Source organism: Neofelis nebulosa, chromosome 3, assembly GCF_028018385.1.
Source record: "Neofelis nebulosa isolate mNeoNeb1 chromosome 3, mNeoNeb1.pri, whole genome shotgun sequence".
NCBI lineage: Eukaryota > Metazoa > Chordata > Mammalia > Carnivora > Felidae > Neofelis > Neofelis nebulosa.
In genome coordinates, this window is record NC_080784.1 from 105,062,981 (window position 1) to 105,084,088 (window position 21,108).

At 37.9% G+C, this 21,108-nt stretch overlaps 1 protein-coding gene across 4 annotated transcripts in view; it reads left to right on the forward strand.

Annotated features, from left to right (window-relative positions):
* PRDM5 (PR/SET domain 5) overlaps positions 1-21,108 on the forward strand; it is a 209,240-nt gene that overhangs the window by 185,464 nt on the left and 2,668 nt on the right. For 3 of the 4 annotated variants that reach the window (XM_058721495.1, XM_058721494.1, XM_058721491.1), the window contains one exon: positions 11,272-11,376. The exons of the other annotated variant lie outside the window; for it this stretch is intronic. In XM_058721495.1, the coding sequence (XP_058577478.1) occupies positions 11,272-11,333 (62 nt within the window). In that variant the 3' untranslated portion in view covers positions 11,334-11,376. The remainder of the gene's footprint in view (positions 1-11,271; positions 11,377-21,108) is intronic. 4 annotated transcript variants of the gene reach the window in all.

Here is a 21,108-nt window from a genome sequence, read left to right on the forward strand (position 1 = left end):
GAGCCTGCTTGAGAGTCTCTCTCTCTTCTTCTGCCCATGTCCCCCACTCACGCTCTCTCTCTCACTCTCTCTCTCTCAAAAAAAAAAAAAGTTATTGTTGCTGTTGTTATATTTATTAGTAGTAGTACAGTTATTACTCGAGAAGATGATAGACCAGGTTAGAAGTTCTCACTTCTGGGTTGCACATTAGAAGCACCTTGCGAGCTTTAAAAAATGCCAGTGCCTGGCCACACCCAGACCAACTAAATCAGCCTCTCTTAGAATGGAGCCCAGGCATTGATATTTTTAAAAAAAGATTCCCTCGGTGATTCATTGCAGGCAGGAATGCAATCCATAGGTTAGAGACTGGGAGAATATAAGGGAAAAGTGTAGTCGGGTCAGTTTGCCTCACCATTCCAGATGAGTCCCAGTCCCAGTCACCTATGTAGCCCCAGGGAAACAAGGTTTTTGAGCTGGTTTGGATAATTCTTTGCTTGCTTTTTGCCAGAAAACCTCTTCTATCCCCTCTCTGCAAGTGACCAGACTTTATTCTAGCCATTTCATTTACACACATCATTCTTTGGGCTTCAAGAGTGGATTAAAAAGGGACGGAGTGCCTTCTTGTTTCTATTTAAAGTTTGTATACAACAGTTTAATATAAGAATTATATTCTGTTTACTGTGCTTATTTTTAGTTTTCTATATGTGAGTTGTGCAATTCATTTGCCTAGTTTCTAGAATGTGTGTTTTCCATTAGCCACAATGCAAAACCAATTACGGATGTGTTATGTAGAAACCTGCTTTAAATATTCTCCTAGCTTTCTGTAAGCTTCCCTAAGAGTTATAATTTTTAGGTGCATTGTTTACTAGGCCATGGGTATGTTTTGTCATATGTTGAAAGATCACACCAGCTATAAAAATAAGATGGTGAATAAAAAGCCACAAAAGCTATAAACATCTGTAAAAGAAGTTTTCTAGGCAAGGCTGCTCGTTAGAGGGAAACTCGGTGCATTTTGATTGTGTGCAGCTGGTGGCACATGCGTGTTCAGAAACAGGGCCATTAAGAGGAGCTGTTAGATATATGGCATGCCGCACTGTGGGCCGTAGATCTGTCCCCTCAGCTGTGTGTAACAGCAGCCTGTGGCGCCACACTCGCGAAGCCTTCTCTAAATTCTACCTGCAACTCTGTTGCCAACCAGATGTTTTATAGAACTGGGTACTCATCTTTTGGTCACAGAGCCAGTCTTACTGAGAGAATTAGCTGGCTCCTAGGACAGTGGAAAAATCTGGAAATATCAGCATGAGCTTCATAGTTTCTGCCACCCTGAAGGGCACACGTCAAGCCTGACCTCCGGTCAGTGTCAGGGCCACTGCAGGATGCGGCCTGGAGCTCTCATTTATTCTCAGAGGATCTAGCATGTGAAATGCCACGTGACGTATGATGTTGACCCAATCAGACAAACGACCCTATTATATATGAGAGCACAAGAGACCCCCTGCTCTGAACACACATCTGAGTGAACAACCTGAGCATGCTGGGCTGGGGGGGAAGAGGCTGAGTGTGGGGAATCTACTCACCAGGCTGAGTTTGTGTGGCTGGCGGTGGGACCAGTCAGTGTTAGCACCAGGTCGTCTCTGAGCAGGCATTTCTGACTTCTGAGAGGACTTAATGTTTACAGGATCCACCTTTGCGATACCAGAAACGGTTTCCCTAAAACAAGGCCAAGATCCTTGAAGCAGAAGGAGAATGATGTTTTAAGTTTTAGAATAAAATGAAAACAATATTTTAAAAAATCCTTTAACTTTTTATAAGGAAAAATTTAAGCCCACAGAAGCAAAGAGAATAGGGTAATGAAATCTCCATGTAACCCCACCCAGTTTCAACAAATATGCATTTTTTTCCATTTATAACCTTTCTGCTACCCTAACCATAAAAATTTGGAATTTTTATATGTAATATTAAAAGGATATTTAATTCAAGGTTTGCATGTAATTCTGTTGGTAGTCATGCTTTATGTAAGATGTATTACATAACTTGTTCACTTAAATGATGATACAACTAAATCATGGGCATTTGTAATCAAAGATATTTTTATTCTATACCAGTGCTATTCAAAGTGTGGCTTGAAGACCAGTACCAGCCCACTTTGTTTCTGGTCTGTGATGACATAGGTACAGAAATTGTGACGAAGTACTTAGGACTTTTGCAGCTTTTTGACATTGCTGTGCATCTAAGTAATTTCAAACTTCAACCTGTTTCACAAAAGCAGTGGTCAGCAACACACTGGGAAAAACACAGTCTTTGACAGCAGATAGTTCGGAAAGTACTTTTCTGTATGGTAATTCTGTGATTTTGACCCCCAGGGGATGTTTGACAATGTCTGGAGATATTTTGAGTCATTACAATTTGGGAATAAACTTGGAGGGGAGAGGTATGTGCTACTGACATCTAGTGGGTACACAGGACAGCTTCCTAAAACAAAGCATTATCTGGCCCTAAATATCAATGATACTGAGGTTGAGAAACCTTGCGCCAGACCACAGTGGATGGTTTAGGCCCCCTGTGCCTTGTCTCAGGAAGGTCTGGCAAATGGGTCTTATCAGGGTGCAGCCTGGCAAGAGTTCAAGGCTGTTTGTATGTGATCTTTCCTTACACAAGAAGCTCCACATTCTGCTTTGGAGATTAGTGAGACATTTTGCAGATGGAAAAGTCTAAGGGTTAAATGAATTTGTCCCAAATGCTTTAAAAATAAGATGATTTGGGGGTACCTGAGCGGCTTAGTCAGTTAAGCATCCAACTTCGGCTCAGGTCATGATCTCATGGGTCATGAGTTCGAGCCCCGCGTCTGGCTCTGTGCTGACAGCTCAGAGCCTGGAGCCTGCTTCAGATTCTGTGTCTCCCTCTCTCTCTGCCCCTCCTCCACTCACACTCTGCTTCCATCTCTCTTGCTCTCTCAAAAATAAACATAAAAAAATATATGATGCTTTTATATTTAGCCACAAGTTGCCCATTTCATCTCTGCCAGAGTAGAAAGTCAACCACTGCTGCAGTAACAGAAAATGGGAAACTAGAAATGTACAAAATTTCTGTTTATTTAGAAATTTCGTATTTAAGAAATTCACATCGAATCTCTGTTTTGTGAGGTTTTTAGGATTTTCTTTTAAACTTAGAAATAGGAAATTATCATCTGACAAAAGTCATTTTTCTGAACTTTATTATTTTTTTTAACATTTATTTATTTTTGAGACAGAGAGAGACAGAGCATGAACGGGGGAGGGGCAGAGAGAGAGGGAGACACAGAACCGGAAGCAGGCTCCAGGCTCTGAGCCATCAGCCCAGAGCCCGATGCGGGGCTCGAACTCACAGACCGCGAGATCGTGACCTGAGCTGAAGTCGGCGCTTAACCGACTGAGCCACCCAGGTGCCCCTCTGAAATTTAATAGGATAAATATTAATAGCTAGAAATATCTACTCTAGAAAAAGTAATCCAGTGAAATTCATTTGGAACAAAAGATAACTTTTATATCCTAACACACTTCGTGTGTGTGTGTGTGTGTGTGTGTGTGTGTGTGAGAGAGAGAGAGAGAGAGAGAACGAGACTTATTTCCACATCTGATTCCTCTTCAGTGAGTTTCTTCTCTCAGATTGTATTTGGTGTCCAAGTTGCTCACATGGAAGTTATTTCATTAACAGCACAGACACTCTGGCCTTGTTACAGCTTTGAGCAAGACAAGTAGAGGAAAGGTTTGTCCATCAAGTGTCTTCACACACTGTATAACAACCAAGGAGCAGATGTTTTTTTGCTTATAGGTTGAACCCTGTCATAAGGCAACTGTGTTTATATATGTTCACAATACTATAGGCTCTGATACTCCTCACCATCCTCACTAGTCTGCCTGTTTTCTTATAATTGCTTACTCATTTTTACTTACTCAATTTTATTGGAGTCAGGCTACCACTGTCATGAGAGACATTTATGAACCATCATTCTGTGACTTCCTTATACCATATACCTTGGCCTCTGACTACAAAGGAAAAAGCTCATTTGCTATATTTTCTATTTCTCTTTGATTGGGCCTGACATAAAAACAACCATGGGTAATATTCAGAATGTGTACCTGTGGCATGCAGGTAATCTGCCCACCATCCATCCTTGTCTTTGCTAGTCTGTGTAGTGGAGGGCATGACTCTTTACCTCCTGGCAAGCAATCCTTGGCTAAACTAAGAGGAAACCTCCAACAAATTTCTATTTGGAGAAATTTGGAGATACCTCCAAGATTTTTTTTAAATGTGACTTTGTTTCTAAAATGATTTTTAAATTTTTTAACTCAGTTCTTGTTGGAAAAAATACAACTTCTGAAGTTTTAGATAGATAGATAGATAGATAGATAGATAGATAGGCATTGACAGCACAAAAATAGGACTTTTTATTAGCTACATAACAAGGTGCAGGATGTAGAACTCTATAAATCCTACCTTCTGAATGAATTCTGCCAAATGCTGTTTGATTAAGGTGGACTGATTAGACTACTGATTAATTCTACTTTTGACAGATTACACAGTTTAACTGACAAATAGATTGCCTCCATTTAGTAACGATTCCCCAGTTACGATGACAAAGGACAAGCTATTTGTCAGTTAAACTGTGTAATCATTGAGAAACAGAACTAATCAAGGGCATAATCATTCTGTCTTCAGTTAAACCCAGCTAATGACTTCAAATGTGTAATTTATACTACATATTCCACTCTGAAACAGTGTTACAATTTCTGTAATACTTTACTGAATCCGATTTTGTGCCCATATTAAAGATTTTGAAATGGAGGAAAAGATAGAGGAAGAGAAGTAATGGAGCTATGATATGATTAATGTTAAGTGGTGATAGTATATGAGTTCTTTGTGGGGGAGGAGTGTTGCGACCTTTGGAAGTCCAGTGGCATCCAAACTAGCTTGAACCGTTCAGCCACACCAGCCTGCAGGTTGCTTTCCAGTGTATACTTGGGGATGTAGCAGAAAGTTCAGCCCCAGCTCTGCTGCCTAACCTGACAATAACTCAGAGATTCCCTAAGTTTTCTGTGTCACATGGTCTCTTGCTGTGTCAGTCACTATGTAATTACCTAACTATTGTCATCCTCAAAGAAGCTATGGTAAGGGCAGGCAGCTGCAATTAGAAATTGAAGTTCTCTTACTTCCAAGCATGGATTCTTCTGGACTGGGAACTTAGGACTAGGCATACTTAGGAAAGCTCTAGAGGCTATATGATTTTCTTCATGGTTTTCAGAGAAAAAGAGAGGGGGAACAGGTATAGGTATCTTTGTACCACTCAGCTTACTCTCTGTGCCCAACTATGGTTACCATGTGAGGGGTGGTATTTCTTTCATGTGACTGATTAGGATTAGTTGGGAAGAAATTAGTGAGAAAGGGGGAAAAGGAATTTTTTTTTTTTCTGAAAAAGAAAATGCATTTTTTTCTTTCTGTTTCAGTTCATTTGGTTTTCTTAAATCTGAGGTGAGTGATCTCTGACCTTCTGGCAATGCCTCTGGTATAAAAGCTGTTTACTGGAGCAGGAATTTCCTAACACTTTGGAACCATTCACTGTAGAGTGGGATCTTTTCAAGGGTGGGCATTAAAGTCTTTCCAAGGAGCCCTGTAAGACGTTTTGACCAAATCTGTCAGGAATTATATCCCTCCCTGCAACATCTTCAGGAAAATTGGATATTGTTTAAGATACAGGGATAGAAGAAATGGACAGACATATGAAGGGCAAACAGGGCTTCTTATTATTGTACTTTGCTGTGGCCTAAGGACTCGGAGAACCTTTCTTTCTAGACCGACATTGAAGTGTAATTGTAGAGCCCTTGTGAGCTAATAATCTTAGGACAAAACCCCGGGGAATCCTTAGCTTCAAACGGTTCTTGGTAGAAAAGCGGGAGTCAGGCAGATGCAGAACTGCTTCATTAAATGGGTCCCTCCTCCAACTGTAATTCTCAAATTGTTTGAATTGGAGGAACCTCTCTAACATTATAAGTTTCAGCCCCAGCTTTCCTGCCAACACACACACAGAAACACGTGATAGTTATTGTACTTTCAGCGTCTTTTATGGGAGAAAACACATAGGTGAAGGTAATATAATTTCTCTGACATTTGTAAATAAAGCGTATTGAAATAATCACCAATAGTGTTGATAAACCATTGAAAAATGCCAGTATATGAGTGGGTGGATATATGTGTGTGTGTAAAACATTATTTATTCACTGCAAGGCAATGCATAATACACATTTGGGTTTTTTGAAAACTCTCATGATAACCGCAAGAGCGCTTCACTAGAATCTCCATACACTGGCTCAGAACCTTTCTCAGTATCCGTGGGCACTGCAGGGTACTCACCTAGACAGTTAAGTACTTCCTGAGAGGAAATTTGGGAATGAGTGAGAAGGATGTTCTTAATCAATGATGCTGAGATGTTGTTTTTCACGGCTTTTCTTCCTGGAAACCTCCTATTACCTTCTTAGGACGTCATCCAGATAACTGGTCTTGGGTTGTTCTCTGCCAGACACTCGCCTGTCGTTGCAGCCGCTGCAGTGATGTGCCTCTCACTTCTTCATAAGATCTTGTTTTCTAGATAAATTGTAGAGCGAAAAGCTTTCCTGTTTTTCTTCTCATATACATCATATGGGTGTCTCCTTATATGTTTTTAAAATATTAGGTAAGTAAAACATTTAGATATAATAAAAGTCCCAGCAACCATAAGAAATTTCTAATTTAAATACTTAACAACTACATTTTCTTTTTTTTTATTTTATTTTTTTTTATTTTTTTAATGTTTATTTATTTATTTATTTATTTAATATATGAAATTTACTGTCAAATTGGTTTCCATACAACACCCAGTGCTCATCCCAAAAGGTGCCCTCCTCAATACCCATCACCCACCCTACCCTCCCTCCCACCCCCCATCAATCCTCAGTTCTCAGTTTTTAACAGTCTCATATGCTTTGGCTCTCTCCCACTCTAACCTCTTTTTTTTTTTTTCCTTCCCCTCCCCCATGGGTTTCTGTTACGTTTCTCAGGATCCACATAAGAGTGAAAACATATGGTATCTGTCTTTCTCTGTATGGCTTATTTCACTTAGCATCATACTCTCCAGTTCCATCCATGTTGCTACAAAAGGCCAGATTTCATTTTTTCTCATTGCCACGTAGTATTCCATTGTGTATATAAACCACAATTTCTTTATCCATTCATCAGTTGATGGACATTTAGACTCTTTCCATAATTTGGCTATTGTTGAGAGTGCTGCTATAAACATAACAACTACATTTTCAAGTTGTGTGTTTTTTTTTAAACTGGTCAATATTTGAAGAAATAATAGGCACCAAAGGTTATGCAATATGTGAAAAGAGATTGTGTTGATCTAGACTAAATGAAAAAAATATCATATTTTTTGGACTGCCAAGAAAATGCATTTTTTTCTGTTAATTTGAACAGTCATTTAAAATACAGAGTCCCCCCCCCCAAATAAATAAATAAAACTTTAAGAAAGTTGGGGGGCTTTGTGGTTCAGTTGGTTAAGTGTCTGGCTCTTGGTTTTGGCCCAGGTCATGATCTCACAGTTTGTGGGTTTGAGCCCCGCATCGAGCTCTGCGCTGACAGTGAAGAGCCTGCTTGGGATTCCCTCTCTCTCCCTCTTTCTGCCCCTCCTCTGCTCACGCAGACACATGCTTGCTCTCTCTCTCTCTCTCAAAATAAATAAATAAAACTTAAAAAATAAAAAATAAAACACAGAGACCTTATACAAAACTCTATCCATGCTGGATATAGTAAAGCAAATAGCAAATATCTGAACTTAAAAAAGAAAAAGGTAACAGTAATCCCCAGAATCCAACAAACAAAACTGAAGCTGAGTGCCAGAATGGTCACATTGAGAATGTAGCACCTTACAAGGTGTTTGTCAGTATCTGTAAATTCGAGCTTTGGTTTTGAATGGTGATGGAAAGGGAGGCAAGTTCTGGGCTTAGATTATAGGGGCAAGATGGAACCACATCCCACCACAGTGCTGAGACCCTAGAAAAACCACACTCAAAATGAAGTCAGGGACTGGAAATCATCTACCTTTGGCAAACAGAGGTGCTTGGGACATTTAACTGTCTCAGTAATTGCTGGCTAGAGAAAAGAGTTCTCCTTAGAGTTTATAACCACAGTCTTTGCCTCAAGTGTGTTTAGAGTTCAGACTTAAAATACTTCCCTGACCAGAAAACCCTAAGGCAAGAAATAAACTTAAAATGGTCTTTGATTGATAGCATCCCAGAATGCCTGGCAGAAGCAAACACAATGCTGTCTGAAGGGACTTACCCTCAACTTAGGGGTCACAGCATTTTAACAGATAAAGACCACCAAACATGAGCCCATGATTCCAAATTCCAGAAACACCCAAGGAAACAAGAGCCATGAACAGGAGACAGGAGAAACCACAAATAGCAGAATTAGATATCCAAAAAGCCTAAGATAATGATTTATCAGATGAAGTAAATTATATAAATGCCTAGAATATTTTTTAAATACACATAAGAACATGAGTAAAAAAAGATTTTATCCACAATTAAGCATAATTGAAAAGAACCAAATAAAAACTTAAAAAAATTAAAATATAATACAAATTAAAAATCAAATGATTCTATTAACAATTTATTCATACCTGAAGATAATTGATCAACTGATTCTAAAGAACTTGCATACAGTACAATACAAAACAATAGAAATGGTAAAGGGAGGTTAAGAGACATGAGAAATAGGGTCTGTTATACATATAGTTGAGATTTGTTGACTTTCTATAACAAATAAGAAATAAAGTCATTTTCAATCAAATAAAAATGGAATTTACCATCATCAGATCCTGTGAAGGTCAGATAGGTAAGAAAGCATGAAAAGTAAAGAAATTTTTAAGCATGTGTGAAACTAAACCATACTGATTGTGTATAGTAATAATGATTCCATATTGGGCATTAAAAATAAAGATACAAATGAAACACTATTACACATAACCTCTAAGACAGGAGCATTCTACAGGACTTGTTATTCAGTAGAAGGGAAAACATAGATAATCTTTAAGCTGTGTTCAATGTACATGGTAGAACTGTTAAGGATAACCACTAAGAAGATAGAAATAGTGTTCATAACTTCTATGATAATACAGGGGAAAAATTATCAATCCAAAACATACAAGAAATGATAGGGGGAAAAGAACTTTGAAAACAAGCAAGATAAAATCAATGCACAAAATAAAATGTTAGAAATATATTCAGATATATTTAAAACAAAGAAATATATTCAAATACATGATTAATAACAAATATTAATATATAGATACATTAATTATATATTATAATAGTAATTATAATAATAAATGATAATACATATTAATGAAGATTAAGAAGCAAAACTTGTTATCTTAACAAAAGTGATACAAGTATGGTTTCAAAAAAAAAACCAGTTGGATGCTATTTATGGAGACATTCCTCATATCTAAGGATATAGACTGTTTGAAAGTAAAAAAATGGAAATACCAAGCAAACACTAATACTATATTATTTTTTGCCTCCTTCTTTTAAACTAAGGTATAATTGACCTATCACATTATATAAGTTTAAAGGGTACAACATACTGATTTGATACATTTATACTGCATTTTGGAGTGTAAAATGGTTTATCCACTTTGTAGACTTTGGACATTCCTAAAACAGTTGAAGGTGCAACCCATTTCTAGATACACACACCACAGGGAATTACACTTCTCTGCATTCAAGTATACACATACAAAAAAATTCAGAGCAAAGTAAGAGTGAAAAATTGGTAAAAAATGAACTGCCCATCACTAGATGATGTATATAAGCAAATTGTGGTGTAGCCATTGAGTGTAATACTATATGATACTAAAAATGAATGAGTAGGAACTACATATGTTCACAAAATAAAATTGAGGACCAGAAGCCCATAAAGATTATGTTGAGCAAAACTAAGTAACTTTCAAAAGAACTCACAAAGTTTATATACAGTGTGATGCTATTTAAATAAGTTTAGAAAGCAAAATAATGCTAAGTCTTGTTTAGAGATCCTTCCATACTCGTGCAGTAAAAACAGAGAAAAGCAAAGGACTGATAAGTTCACCATCCAGCACTGTGGTCACCTCTGAGGAAGTGGGCAGGTGCTGCAGTTAGGGAGTGGAGGGGTTGGGGGAGGGAGTTGAGAGGGACACCTGCACTAGTAATGTTTGATTTTGTAAGACGTAGCCAGTGGACACACACATATCTGTTTCATTCTTTACATACCATTTTTTTAGGCCTGACAATTTTTATAATATTCTTTTAAATACTAAGGAGAAAATGTGTATGGAGCTTGTCTACATAACATGAAATTAAATACGAACACACACACACATACACACACACACTACCTCAATTTTAAAAACTTTGTAACATTTTTGAAGATGTATTTGAAAAAAATCTCATTGCAAGTTTACTTTAAAGAAATCTTACTTTTTTCCCTCAAATCTTTTTATTTATGCACTGCTTGGTAATGACTGGCTGTTTTAATGGAACAATGTTAATCTATTTTCTAAGCAAAAAAGCTGGTGATACAAATTCTTGGTATCAAAGATGGCTGAGGAATGTGAACACTTTTTCTTCTCCTGTGAAGACATTTGTTTTCCTTAAGAGCCTATGACAAACAATTAAAAAATACCTCATTTAAAAACATAATTTAGATGTTACAAAAGAACATCCTACGTAAGAAGAAAGATTGGGCAATAAAAATGAAAATACTTAAACCACAGTTGAGCTGTAGCTTTTTAAACTTACCCCAAAATCTGATGAAAATTTTGTTCTGAAGTTTTCATTCCCAGGAATTCCTCCAAGATAGTAAACAAATTGCACCATCTAGATCAAGGGTCTCGAATATCTCAGTAAATTTTTGTGACCCCAAAGACCAAAAGAAAACTTAAGAGTTCACTTCTTTGAGTAGTTAGATCATGGCAATCATTCAGAACCTTGCTTCCTAAAGAAAAGTGGTGCAGTCTAATGTTGGGGCTGTAACTGCCATGAGCTAGTAGTTGAGTTTGTCCAGCAGATGTCGAGTAGTGCTGTTTCCCCTGAAAATAACTTCTGGAGCCCCATGGATTTGCTGCAGCACCCGACGAAACTAGATAAAATACCCCCCCACACACACACCACATACACCTTTATAAGGAGGGCTTTATGTTCCCTTAAATTCATGGCGATCTCTTGTCGCTGACTGCAGGAGAAACCTTACAAGTGCTCAGACTGCAGCAAAGCCTTCAGCCAGAAGCGAGGCCTGGATGAGCACAAGAGGACGCACACCGGAGAAAAGCCTTTTCAGTGTGATGTGAGTTTGGTTTCTCTTTTCAGTTTCTCTTTTCAGTGTCCTCCGGTGACAGATGTGTGTGTTGTGTGCATGTGTGTGAGTAAGGCATCTGTGCACCTGGGTGTGTATGGATGGGTGTGTGTTGTTTTGCAGTGCTGGTCTTTCTGTTAATGCCTTGTGCTGCCTGCATCTTTTGATGTAATCCATATAACCACTTTGTCATAATTTTGTTCATCCTAGTTTACTAGCAGCAGATTAACCGATTTTCTTTAAGGCACATTTGCACGCAGAGTTTTAATGCAATTGAGTTGTTCGTTCAAGGTATAAACTCATGATGATTCCAGGCAGCTTTCATATGTCTGCCCAAATCTTTGACAGGTTAGTGGCAGTTAAACCAGAGATTTACCAGGCCATAGATATTACTGATTTTGCTACAGCCAAACAATGAGTTTCTAAAACATGAATGAACTCCTTTGTTTAAATAATGTTGCTAATTGTTTAGATTTTCTGTGTATGACATTTGAACTGAAAATTATCAACTTAGTTGTTTACAGTATTTATGAAAGGAAAAATACTACCACACTCAATAAAATGAATCTGAATGTTAATTAATCTAGGAAAAAAATGGTTTTTCAATGAACACTGTCACCATTCTGTGTATGATTGACAGTTGATAGAAGATTGACACAGGCTTTAGGAAAAACACTTGGATGCTTATTTCTTATACAAAAATAGCAAAAAGAGTATTAATGTAGCTCAGTGTAAGAAGAAACATTAAAGTTGTAGTGTGTAAAATTGCACAGTACAGAATGCTCTTTAAATGTGGAGGGAAACTCGAGTACTTAGTCCCATTGGCATATCCCAATGGATAAGTGTAGGGTAAGCAGTCCACATGAAAGGAAGCTCACAAACACAAGATGTTTTCCTTGTCCTTCCATGAAACTTTGGTGGTAAGGTTAAGGCAACAATGTACTCCCAGTGGGCTTACTCATAAAAGTACCTTTATGAACAGTGAACTTCTTTAAGGCAAGAAGTATCGTAGAGAAAGAAATGTGCACATGTAGAACTCGATCCTGAACTGGAGGTACAGCTCCTGCTTAATAATTTCAGTTGGCTTAATTCGTCAGTGCTTTTATTGGAAACATTTCCATATAGGCACAACCTCTTTAGTTTACTTAATTGTACAACTGCACAAATAACCGATGGGAAATAGAAATTAAATATTGACTGTGTACAGACATCTGACTACCATCACATTCAAGTCAACTTTCATTTATGCTAGATATTTTTGTTGAGTACTTTCTAAGTTAAACTGGACCATGATGTCATTTTTTTTTAAAAACAATAATGTTACAAACATGATTTTTTTCCTTCTATTCCATCTGCTTCTATCATATTTTCAAAACTCCCTGATCATTATCTGTGGCCCAAACTAGTCCATTGACTAAGATCCAAGTTTACTGCCTCCCAGACCTCCTTGAAATGCATCTTGCTTTGTAAAGGACTGGCTGTCTTTGTTCCAAAATCTTATCTTCTTAACCCACTCATTCTGAATAGAAGTCATCCTTTCTCTCTCATTCCCAATCTTCCTCTTTCCTGAATAACTCTCAAATCTATTACTTCCTCTCAGTTTCTTTTCCCACTAGCAGTGCACAGCCTGGCTCCTCCCTGTGTTTTATTACATTCAGTCTCCAATGTGTGTGTTCTTTACCCTGCCAGGGTAATGTCTTTTTTTTTTAAATTGAGATGAAATTCACAGAATGTAAAATCAACCATTTTAAAGTGAACAATCCATTGTCATTGGGTGCATTAACAATGTTGTGCAACCATCACCTCTATCTCCTTCTAAAACATTAATGTCCCAAAATAAAACTCCATACCCATTCGGCAGTTAATCCCCTCTCTCTCCAGACCCTGACAGCTACCAATCTCCTTTCATTTCTACAGATTTACCTATTCTGGATATTTCATGTAAATGAATCATACCATGTGTGACCTTTGTGACTGGCTTCTTTTACTTAGCGTAATGTTTTCAAGGTTCATCTACATTGTAGCATGTATCTGTACATCATTCCTTTTTATGGCCGAATGATATTCCATTGTGTATACCACAGTTTGTTTATCTCTCCATCACTGATGAACATTACGTTGTTTCTGCCTTTTGGCTATTGTGTATTGCTCTGTGAGGAACATGTGCATAAAAGTATTTAAGTACCTGTTTTGAATTCTTTGCAGGGCTGGGGGCACTTGGGTGTCTCAGTCAGTTGAGCATCTTACTCTTGATTTCGGCTCAGGTCATGAGCTCACCATTCTGAGATCAAGCCCTACATTGGACTCTGTGCTGGGAGTGGAGCCTGCTTAAAAGTCTCTCTTCCCCTCTCCCTTTGCCCCTCCCCCACTCACTCATATGCATTTTCTCTCTGTCTCTGTCTCTCTGTCTCTCTGTTTCTCTCTCTGTGTCTCTCTGTCTTTTTTTAAATTTTTTTTAACGTTTATTTATTTTTGAGACAGAGAGAGACAGAGCATGAACGGGGGAGGGTCAGAGAGAGAGGGAGACACAGAATCTGAAACAGGCTCCAGGCTCTGAGCCATCAGCACAGAGCCTGACACAGGGCTTGAACTCACGAACCGCGAGATCATGACCTGAGCCAAAGTCGGACGCTTAACCGACTGAGCCACCCAGGTGCCCCTGTCTCTCTGTCTTAAAACCAAATTATTTTGGGTATATACCTAGGAGTAGAATTACTGTGTCATATGGTGATTCTATATTTGACTTTTTGGGGAACTGCTATACTGTTTTTCATGGAAACCGCATCATTTTTATATTCCCACCAGCAATGCACAAGAATACCAATTTTTTCCACATCTTTGTCAATGCTTGTTATTTTCTGTTTTGTAAAATTATAGTCACCATGGGGCATATGAAGTGATATCTTATTGTGGTTTGGATTTAAATTTCCAAAAGGATTAACAATAGTGAGCATCTTTCTAAATGCTTGTTTGTTGGAATTTGTATTTTCTCTGGAGAAATGTCTGTTCAAGTCCTCTTCCCATTTTAAAATTTTGTCTTTTTGTTGTTGAGTATAAGAGTTCTTTGTATATTCTAGATACTAGGCTCTTATCAGATATATGATATACAAGTATCTTCTAAGTTATCTTTTCACTTAGTAATAATACCTTTGATTCATGAAACTTTTAAATGTTGAAATCCAATTTATGTTGTTTTTTTTTTCTTTTTCTCAGCATGGTGTTGTTGTCAGATATAAGAATTGCCAATTTCAGGGCCATGAAGATTTACTGTCATGTTTTTTTTCTAAGAGTGTGATAGTTTTAGCTCTTACAGTTAGGTCTTTGATCTGTTTTAAGTTAATTTTTTTGTATATGGTGTGAAGTAGGGGTCTATTCTTTTGCATTATTTTGCAGTTTTTCACCATTCCATATGATGTTAGCTATGAGTTTTTCATAAATGCCCTTTATTATGTTGAGGAAGCAACCTTATCCTAGTTTTCTAAGTATTTTTATCAATACAGGTTGTTGGATTTTGTCAGTGGCTTTCCTTCATCAGTTGAGATGATCATTTTTTAGTCTTTTGTTTATTAACATGGTTTATTACATTGTTTGATTTTATGTGAAACTACCTTTGCAGTCTGAATAAATCCCATTTGGTCATGACTTGTGATGTTTTTGTTTTTTTGCTTTTTGTTTTTTTGTTTTTGTTTTTTGCTTTTTGTTTTTTTGTTTTTGAGAGACAAAAAAGAGAGAGAGCTCACGAGCAGAGTAAGGACAGAGAGAGAGAGGGAATGAGAGAATCCCAAGCAGGCTTCATGCTGGTGTTGAGCTCAAATCATGAGATCATGACCTGAGCTGAAATCAGATGCTTAACTGACTGAGCCATCCATGCCCTGCCTTTTTTTTTCTTTATTCTTTTCTTTCTTTCTTTCTTTCTTTCTTTCTTTTTTGTTGGCAATCCTTTTAATATACTTTTGAATTTGGCTTGTTGGAATTTTTGTTTTTCATTCGTTTGAGAATTTTTGCATCTATATTCAAAAGGGATATTGGCTTTAGTTTTCTTTTCTTGTGATATCGTTGTCTAGCTTTGGTATTAAGTTAATGCTGGCATCACAGAATGAATTAGAAAGTGTTCTGTGCACTTCTATTTTTGGGAGAGTTTGAAAGGATTAGTGTTAAGTCTTTAAATGTTTGGTGCAATTTATCCATGAAACTATCTGATTCCAGACTTTCCTTTGTTGGGAGGTTTTTTTTTTTTTTTTTATTTAAAAAAATTTTTTAACGCTTATTTATAATTGAGAGACAGAGAGAGACAGAGCATGAGCAGGGGAGGGGCAGAGAGAGGAGGAGACACAATCTGAAGCAGGCTCCAGGCTCTGAGCTGTCAGCACAGAGCCCAATGTGGGGCTCGAACTCATGAACTGTGAGATCATGACCTGAGCCGAAGTCGGACGCTTAACTGACTGAGCCACCCAGGCGCCCTGGGAGGTTTTTTATTTGATACAATCTCTTTATTTATTATTGGTCTCTGGAGTTACTCTATTTCTTTTTGAGTCAGTTTTCGTTATTTATGTGTTTCTAGGAACTTGTCCATTTCATCTAAGTTATCTGATTTGTTGGCATACAGTTCATAGTATTCTCTTATTTTCATTTCTCTGGGGTCAGTAATAATTTCTCAATGTGATTGTTTCAGTATAAACCAAATCAGGTGCTTCTCTATGATAGTATCTCACAAACTGTAGGGTAAAATCCACCTTGCCACTTGACGGAAAAAATTATTCTGGGTTTTGTCAACTGTTATTATTAATATGTTAATAATTTCTTATCTGTCAGTACTTTGCATTTTGTTTTTACTGACACTTAAAGTTTCCTGAAGCAGCGATGCCATTTTGCATTTCTGTTTCTTGTTCCTTGTAGCTTCATGCACTACTTCCTTTGCCTGGAACGCCCTCCCCATCTCTTGTACCCACTGCCTGGCATTTACACACACACACACACACACACACACACAGATATATGACATTTGAGTGGTACTTGAATGGCATTTGAGCAAAATTGTAAAGAAGAAACTGATACATGTTGATCTCAGTTCTTTACAATTTTTCTCAAATACCGCTTCACTCATCAACACTAGCCCCTTAGACACAGTCATTCCATGTGTACAGCTCCCTGAGCATGCCATAGCTATTGAACTGTAAGTATCTTTGCTACTATCCCTATGGTGATGACTTCCAAATCTCTCTTTCTCCTGCCTCGATCTCCCTTTTGAACTCTAGGCAGACGTTTTGAGCTGCCTGTAAGACATTTCCCCTGGGGCACCTGGGTAACTTACTCAGTTTAGTGTCCAACTTCAGCTCAGGTCATGATCTCACGGCTTGTGCGTTCAAGCCCTGTCTCAGGCACTGTGCTGACATCTCAAAGCCTGGAGCCTGCTTCGGATTCTGTGTCTCCCTCTCTCTGCTCCTCCCCAGCTTGTTCTCATTCTCTCTCTCTCTCTCTCTCTCTCTCTCTCTCTCTCTCTCTCTCAAAAATAAATACACATTTAAAAAAATTTTAAGAGACTTCTCTCCTATATTCCTTACTGAAATCAGTATTTCCCCAGCCAGCTTAGTTGCTCAACATATTCCCTTTAACTATACATCTCTCTGGGTCTCCTGAATGGTTCAGTTGGTTAAGCTTTGGACTCTTGATTTCTGTTCAGGTCATGATATCACAGTTTGTAAGATCGAACCCCACATCTGGGTCCATGCTGACAGCGTGGAGTCTCCTTGGCATCCTCTCTCTCTCTCTCTCTCTCTCTCTCTCCCCCTCCCTCCCTCCCTCCCTCCCTCTCTCTTTTTCCTCCTTCCTCTCTCTTTCTCTCTCTCAAATAAATAAACTTAAAAAAAAACCTATACATCTTTCTGAGGGCTTCACCATCTCCAAATAACCAAAACCAAAGCTCTGATTCTCATGCCAGACACTTTTTTTTTTCCTTAAGCCATGACCAATAACATCAACTAGTCAAGCTTCTATTGTGGGGAAGACACAGTGATCCAGTTTATATATATTCTCTCTGATCTTCACTACAACCCAGAAATATCTAGGTGTTACTTCCACCTATATGAAACAACTGAGGCTCACTGAAGTGTGTGACTTGTCTCTTTCCTTCCACTTCTAACTGGCCGAGTCAGGATTCGAGGGTTCAAGCTCATGTACCTGCCATTCAGACACAGTAATTCCTGAAAATCTTTTTTCCTCTAAATTTCCACTGCCACCTTCACTCCTCTCTTTTTCTCACTCCTGACATCCAGTCCAGTAGTAAATTCAGTTGGCTCCATATTTAAAATAAATGGAGAATCTGAACACTTTTCACATCTGCCCAGCTACCAGCTTAGTCTCCTTTAATAATGAAACAGTTTCTTAATTTATCCTGTCTTTGCTCCTGACAGAGTCTTAAACTTACCACCCAGAGTGTCCTTTTTAGAACCTTTGTCAGGTTTTATATATTGTATACGTAGACTATATATTTACTCATTTGCTCAAGCCTTCCAATGGCTGTCTATCCCATTTAGAGTGAAAACCAAAGTTTACCATGATCTGAAAGTCCTTACAGACCTGCACCCCCAACCCTCCTGCCCCAAAGCACTGACCTCACTACCACCTTTACCTCACTCTGACCACATCACTTCATTGCCATTTTTCAGACAAACAAAGCACATTCCGATGAATATGTCTTTGTATTTGCTGCTTCCCTGATCTGGGACACCCTTCTCGGAGAACTTTATGGCCTTCTCCTGTACTTATTTCAGTTCTGTGCTCAAATTACTCTCTTATTTCTATTACTTTCTTAACCTTCACCCCATATTCTTCTTCTCCTTCACGGCACTTATATCCACTTGATATATTACATATTTGTTTGTTTAATTATTTATCATGTATTTTAAGCTTAATGACAACAGAGGTGTTGTTTTTTCTTCTTCTTCTTCTTCTTCTTCTTCTTCTTTGTTGTTCACTGCTGGATCCCCAGGCCAAGAACTATGCCTGGCATATAAGAGGCACTTAATGAAGGTTTTTGAAAGAATGAATAAAGGAATCAATGATTGCTGTCTTTAGTTCATATCCAAATCATTTCTGGCTTGAAGTGTAATAATAACATTGGCCTTGCTGCCCCCAGTTTCATACTCTCAAGCTTGCTGACTAAATGATATTTGAGGGTTAGTCTCTATTTAGAATCCTTTAATAAATCCCCACCACTTGCAGAATATACTTCCAGTTTCTTATTATGATTACCAGGGTTTGGCTCTAGCCTCCAACTTTTTTTAATGTTTATTTACTTTTGAGAGAGAGAGAGAAAGAAAGCGCGCAAGTGGGGGAGGGGCAGAGAGAGAGAGGGAGACACGGAATCCGAAGCAGGCTCCAGGCTCTTGGCCGTCAGCACAGAGACTGATGTGGGGCTCGAACTCACAAACTGCAAGATTGTGACCTGAACTGAAGTAGGGCGTTGTCCAGACTTTAACACTAACTTCTTTTTCAAGTTGATTCTCTTATTGATTGATTGATTGATTTCAATTTATTTCTCTAATATTCTGTTTCTTCAGCCTTAGGGAACTGTTTTTACTTCCACACATGAGCCTTGCTCTTTACAGCTCTGTGCCTTTGCACCTTCTCTTCCCTCTCCCCAGAATATCATTTCCCACCTTATGACATGACAACGCTCATACATCCAGGAAGACTCAATTGTGCTCTCCTATTCCTTCTTCTAGAATTATGTTCATGATATTGAAAATATTTCTCCTTAGGACTCTGGACTTCACAGGACAGGACAAGACTCTGTCATTCTGTTTCTAACTGAAGTGGCAGGCATATTGCATGTGATAAATATTTGTTACTGTAAGATGTTTGTATCGTGTTCTAGTATTATCTCTCAAGGTATGTTCTATTAAATGTGTTGTTTTACTTCATTTTAAAACAAAATCAGTTTACCTCTAGCCTAGAAAAAGACTAAATATTTTCCTATTCTTTTGCTTGTGAATTAATACTAATTTGGAGTAGGTTGAAGGATTGGATAAGAATCTCAGGTGGAAAGGAAGAAGAGGAAGCATCCCTGTTACACTATTTGAATTATTCCTTGCTTTCCCCTAATATTAAAATGACCATGAATGTCCTTACAGTTGGCTGATTTATACAGAACATCAGTTTGAAGTCTGTTAGTGCATTTAAGTTCATAAAAACGTAGCTTTTAATGTCTAGGTAGTCACTTTCACAACTGTGACATCATCTGCTCTCTACTGACATTGAATCCTCTACCTGACCCTCATTCAAAAATCTGTTGGGTTGTTCTCATCCCATCTCCTATATGGAGCTTCTAGGACTCCCTATTTGAGAGCCATTGCCAATGACCTTAGCATCTTGTTCTACTTCCCTTCCATTTCTCTAGCTTGCTGCTGCTGTAATTTTCCCATGGTGACTGTGTAAATGAACTTGAACTTTGTGTCTCTCACAATACATTGGTGAGCTGAACTGAGAACCTCCTTTATTTTTCCAAAGAGGTTTTTATTTCTTAAAAATTGTATCAGCCAGACAAGTGGAAAAAGTACAATCAGCTTACATATCTTTGTTTGAAGTTTGAGCTTTTAATAATAGTTGGTCCTTGGGGTTACAAAAACTCTGAACCCTGACTGCTTGGGTTTAAACCCCGGAAACCACTTCCTAGTTCTATGACCTTGGGTAACCTGCTTGAGACACTGAAGTGAATGTCAGTTTCCTTCTATAGAATGGAGTTTATAGTATTAGTATCTGCCTACAAGGGTGAGGTGAGGATTGCACAAGTGAATTTTTTATAAGTTGCACAGAGTGCTTCCTGGCACATAATGAAAGCTGATGTTAGCCCTTCAACCTAGTCCCTGGGCCAGACACTGAAATGAAATAGTGAACAAGATATCAGGTCCCCTGTGCTCACAGAACTCAACATTCCTGTGGGGTATTGACATTGAACAACTAAACCTAAATAAATATCTAATTGCATTTTATGATAAAGACTGGAAACAATTTAAAAAGAGATAAAGGAATACTTAAGGAAGAAGTCTCTGAAAAAGTAACTCTAAGTAACCTAAAAGAGGAGAAGGAGTCAGCCATGGGGAAGAGAACATTCCAGGCTCAAGGAACAGTACAAATCAAGGCGTGTAGGTGAGAATGAGCCTGGGTATTAGGGGAGGTAAAAAGGCAGGTGGAGCTGAAGCACAGTGAGAAAGAAAGGGTACAAGTGAAGTTGGAGAGCAAATTGATGAGCCTTTCAAGCATGCTAAGAAATTTATTTTGAATCTAATTTCGGTGGGAAGCCAATGAAAATTTTGGTATCTATTGTTCATTACATGGGGTTTAGAGAAGGAGCCAGAGAAATAGAAAATAAGGGATACATTTTAATTCTGTGCTATTTATGATAATTGATTTTAACAAATTTTATAAAAAAACAATTTAGAAGTTTAGAGTTTCACTTGAAAATAATCTCCATAGTCACCTTGCTTGATTTTTCTAGAATTATTCGATAGTTTTTGACATACTTATATTGCTCTTAGGGGTTTTATCTATCTATCAAACATGTATCTACCTTTCTTTCTTTAAGTCAACAAATATTTACAGAATTCTTACTCTTACTATCATGTTTCTTAGACTTGCAAGGAAACAGACATTTAAAGGAATTATCTAGTAACTAATTATATTTAAAGTAGGTATTATAAAGGAAAAGTAAAGGCTACCATGAAA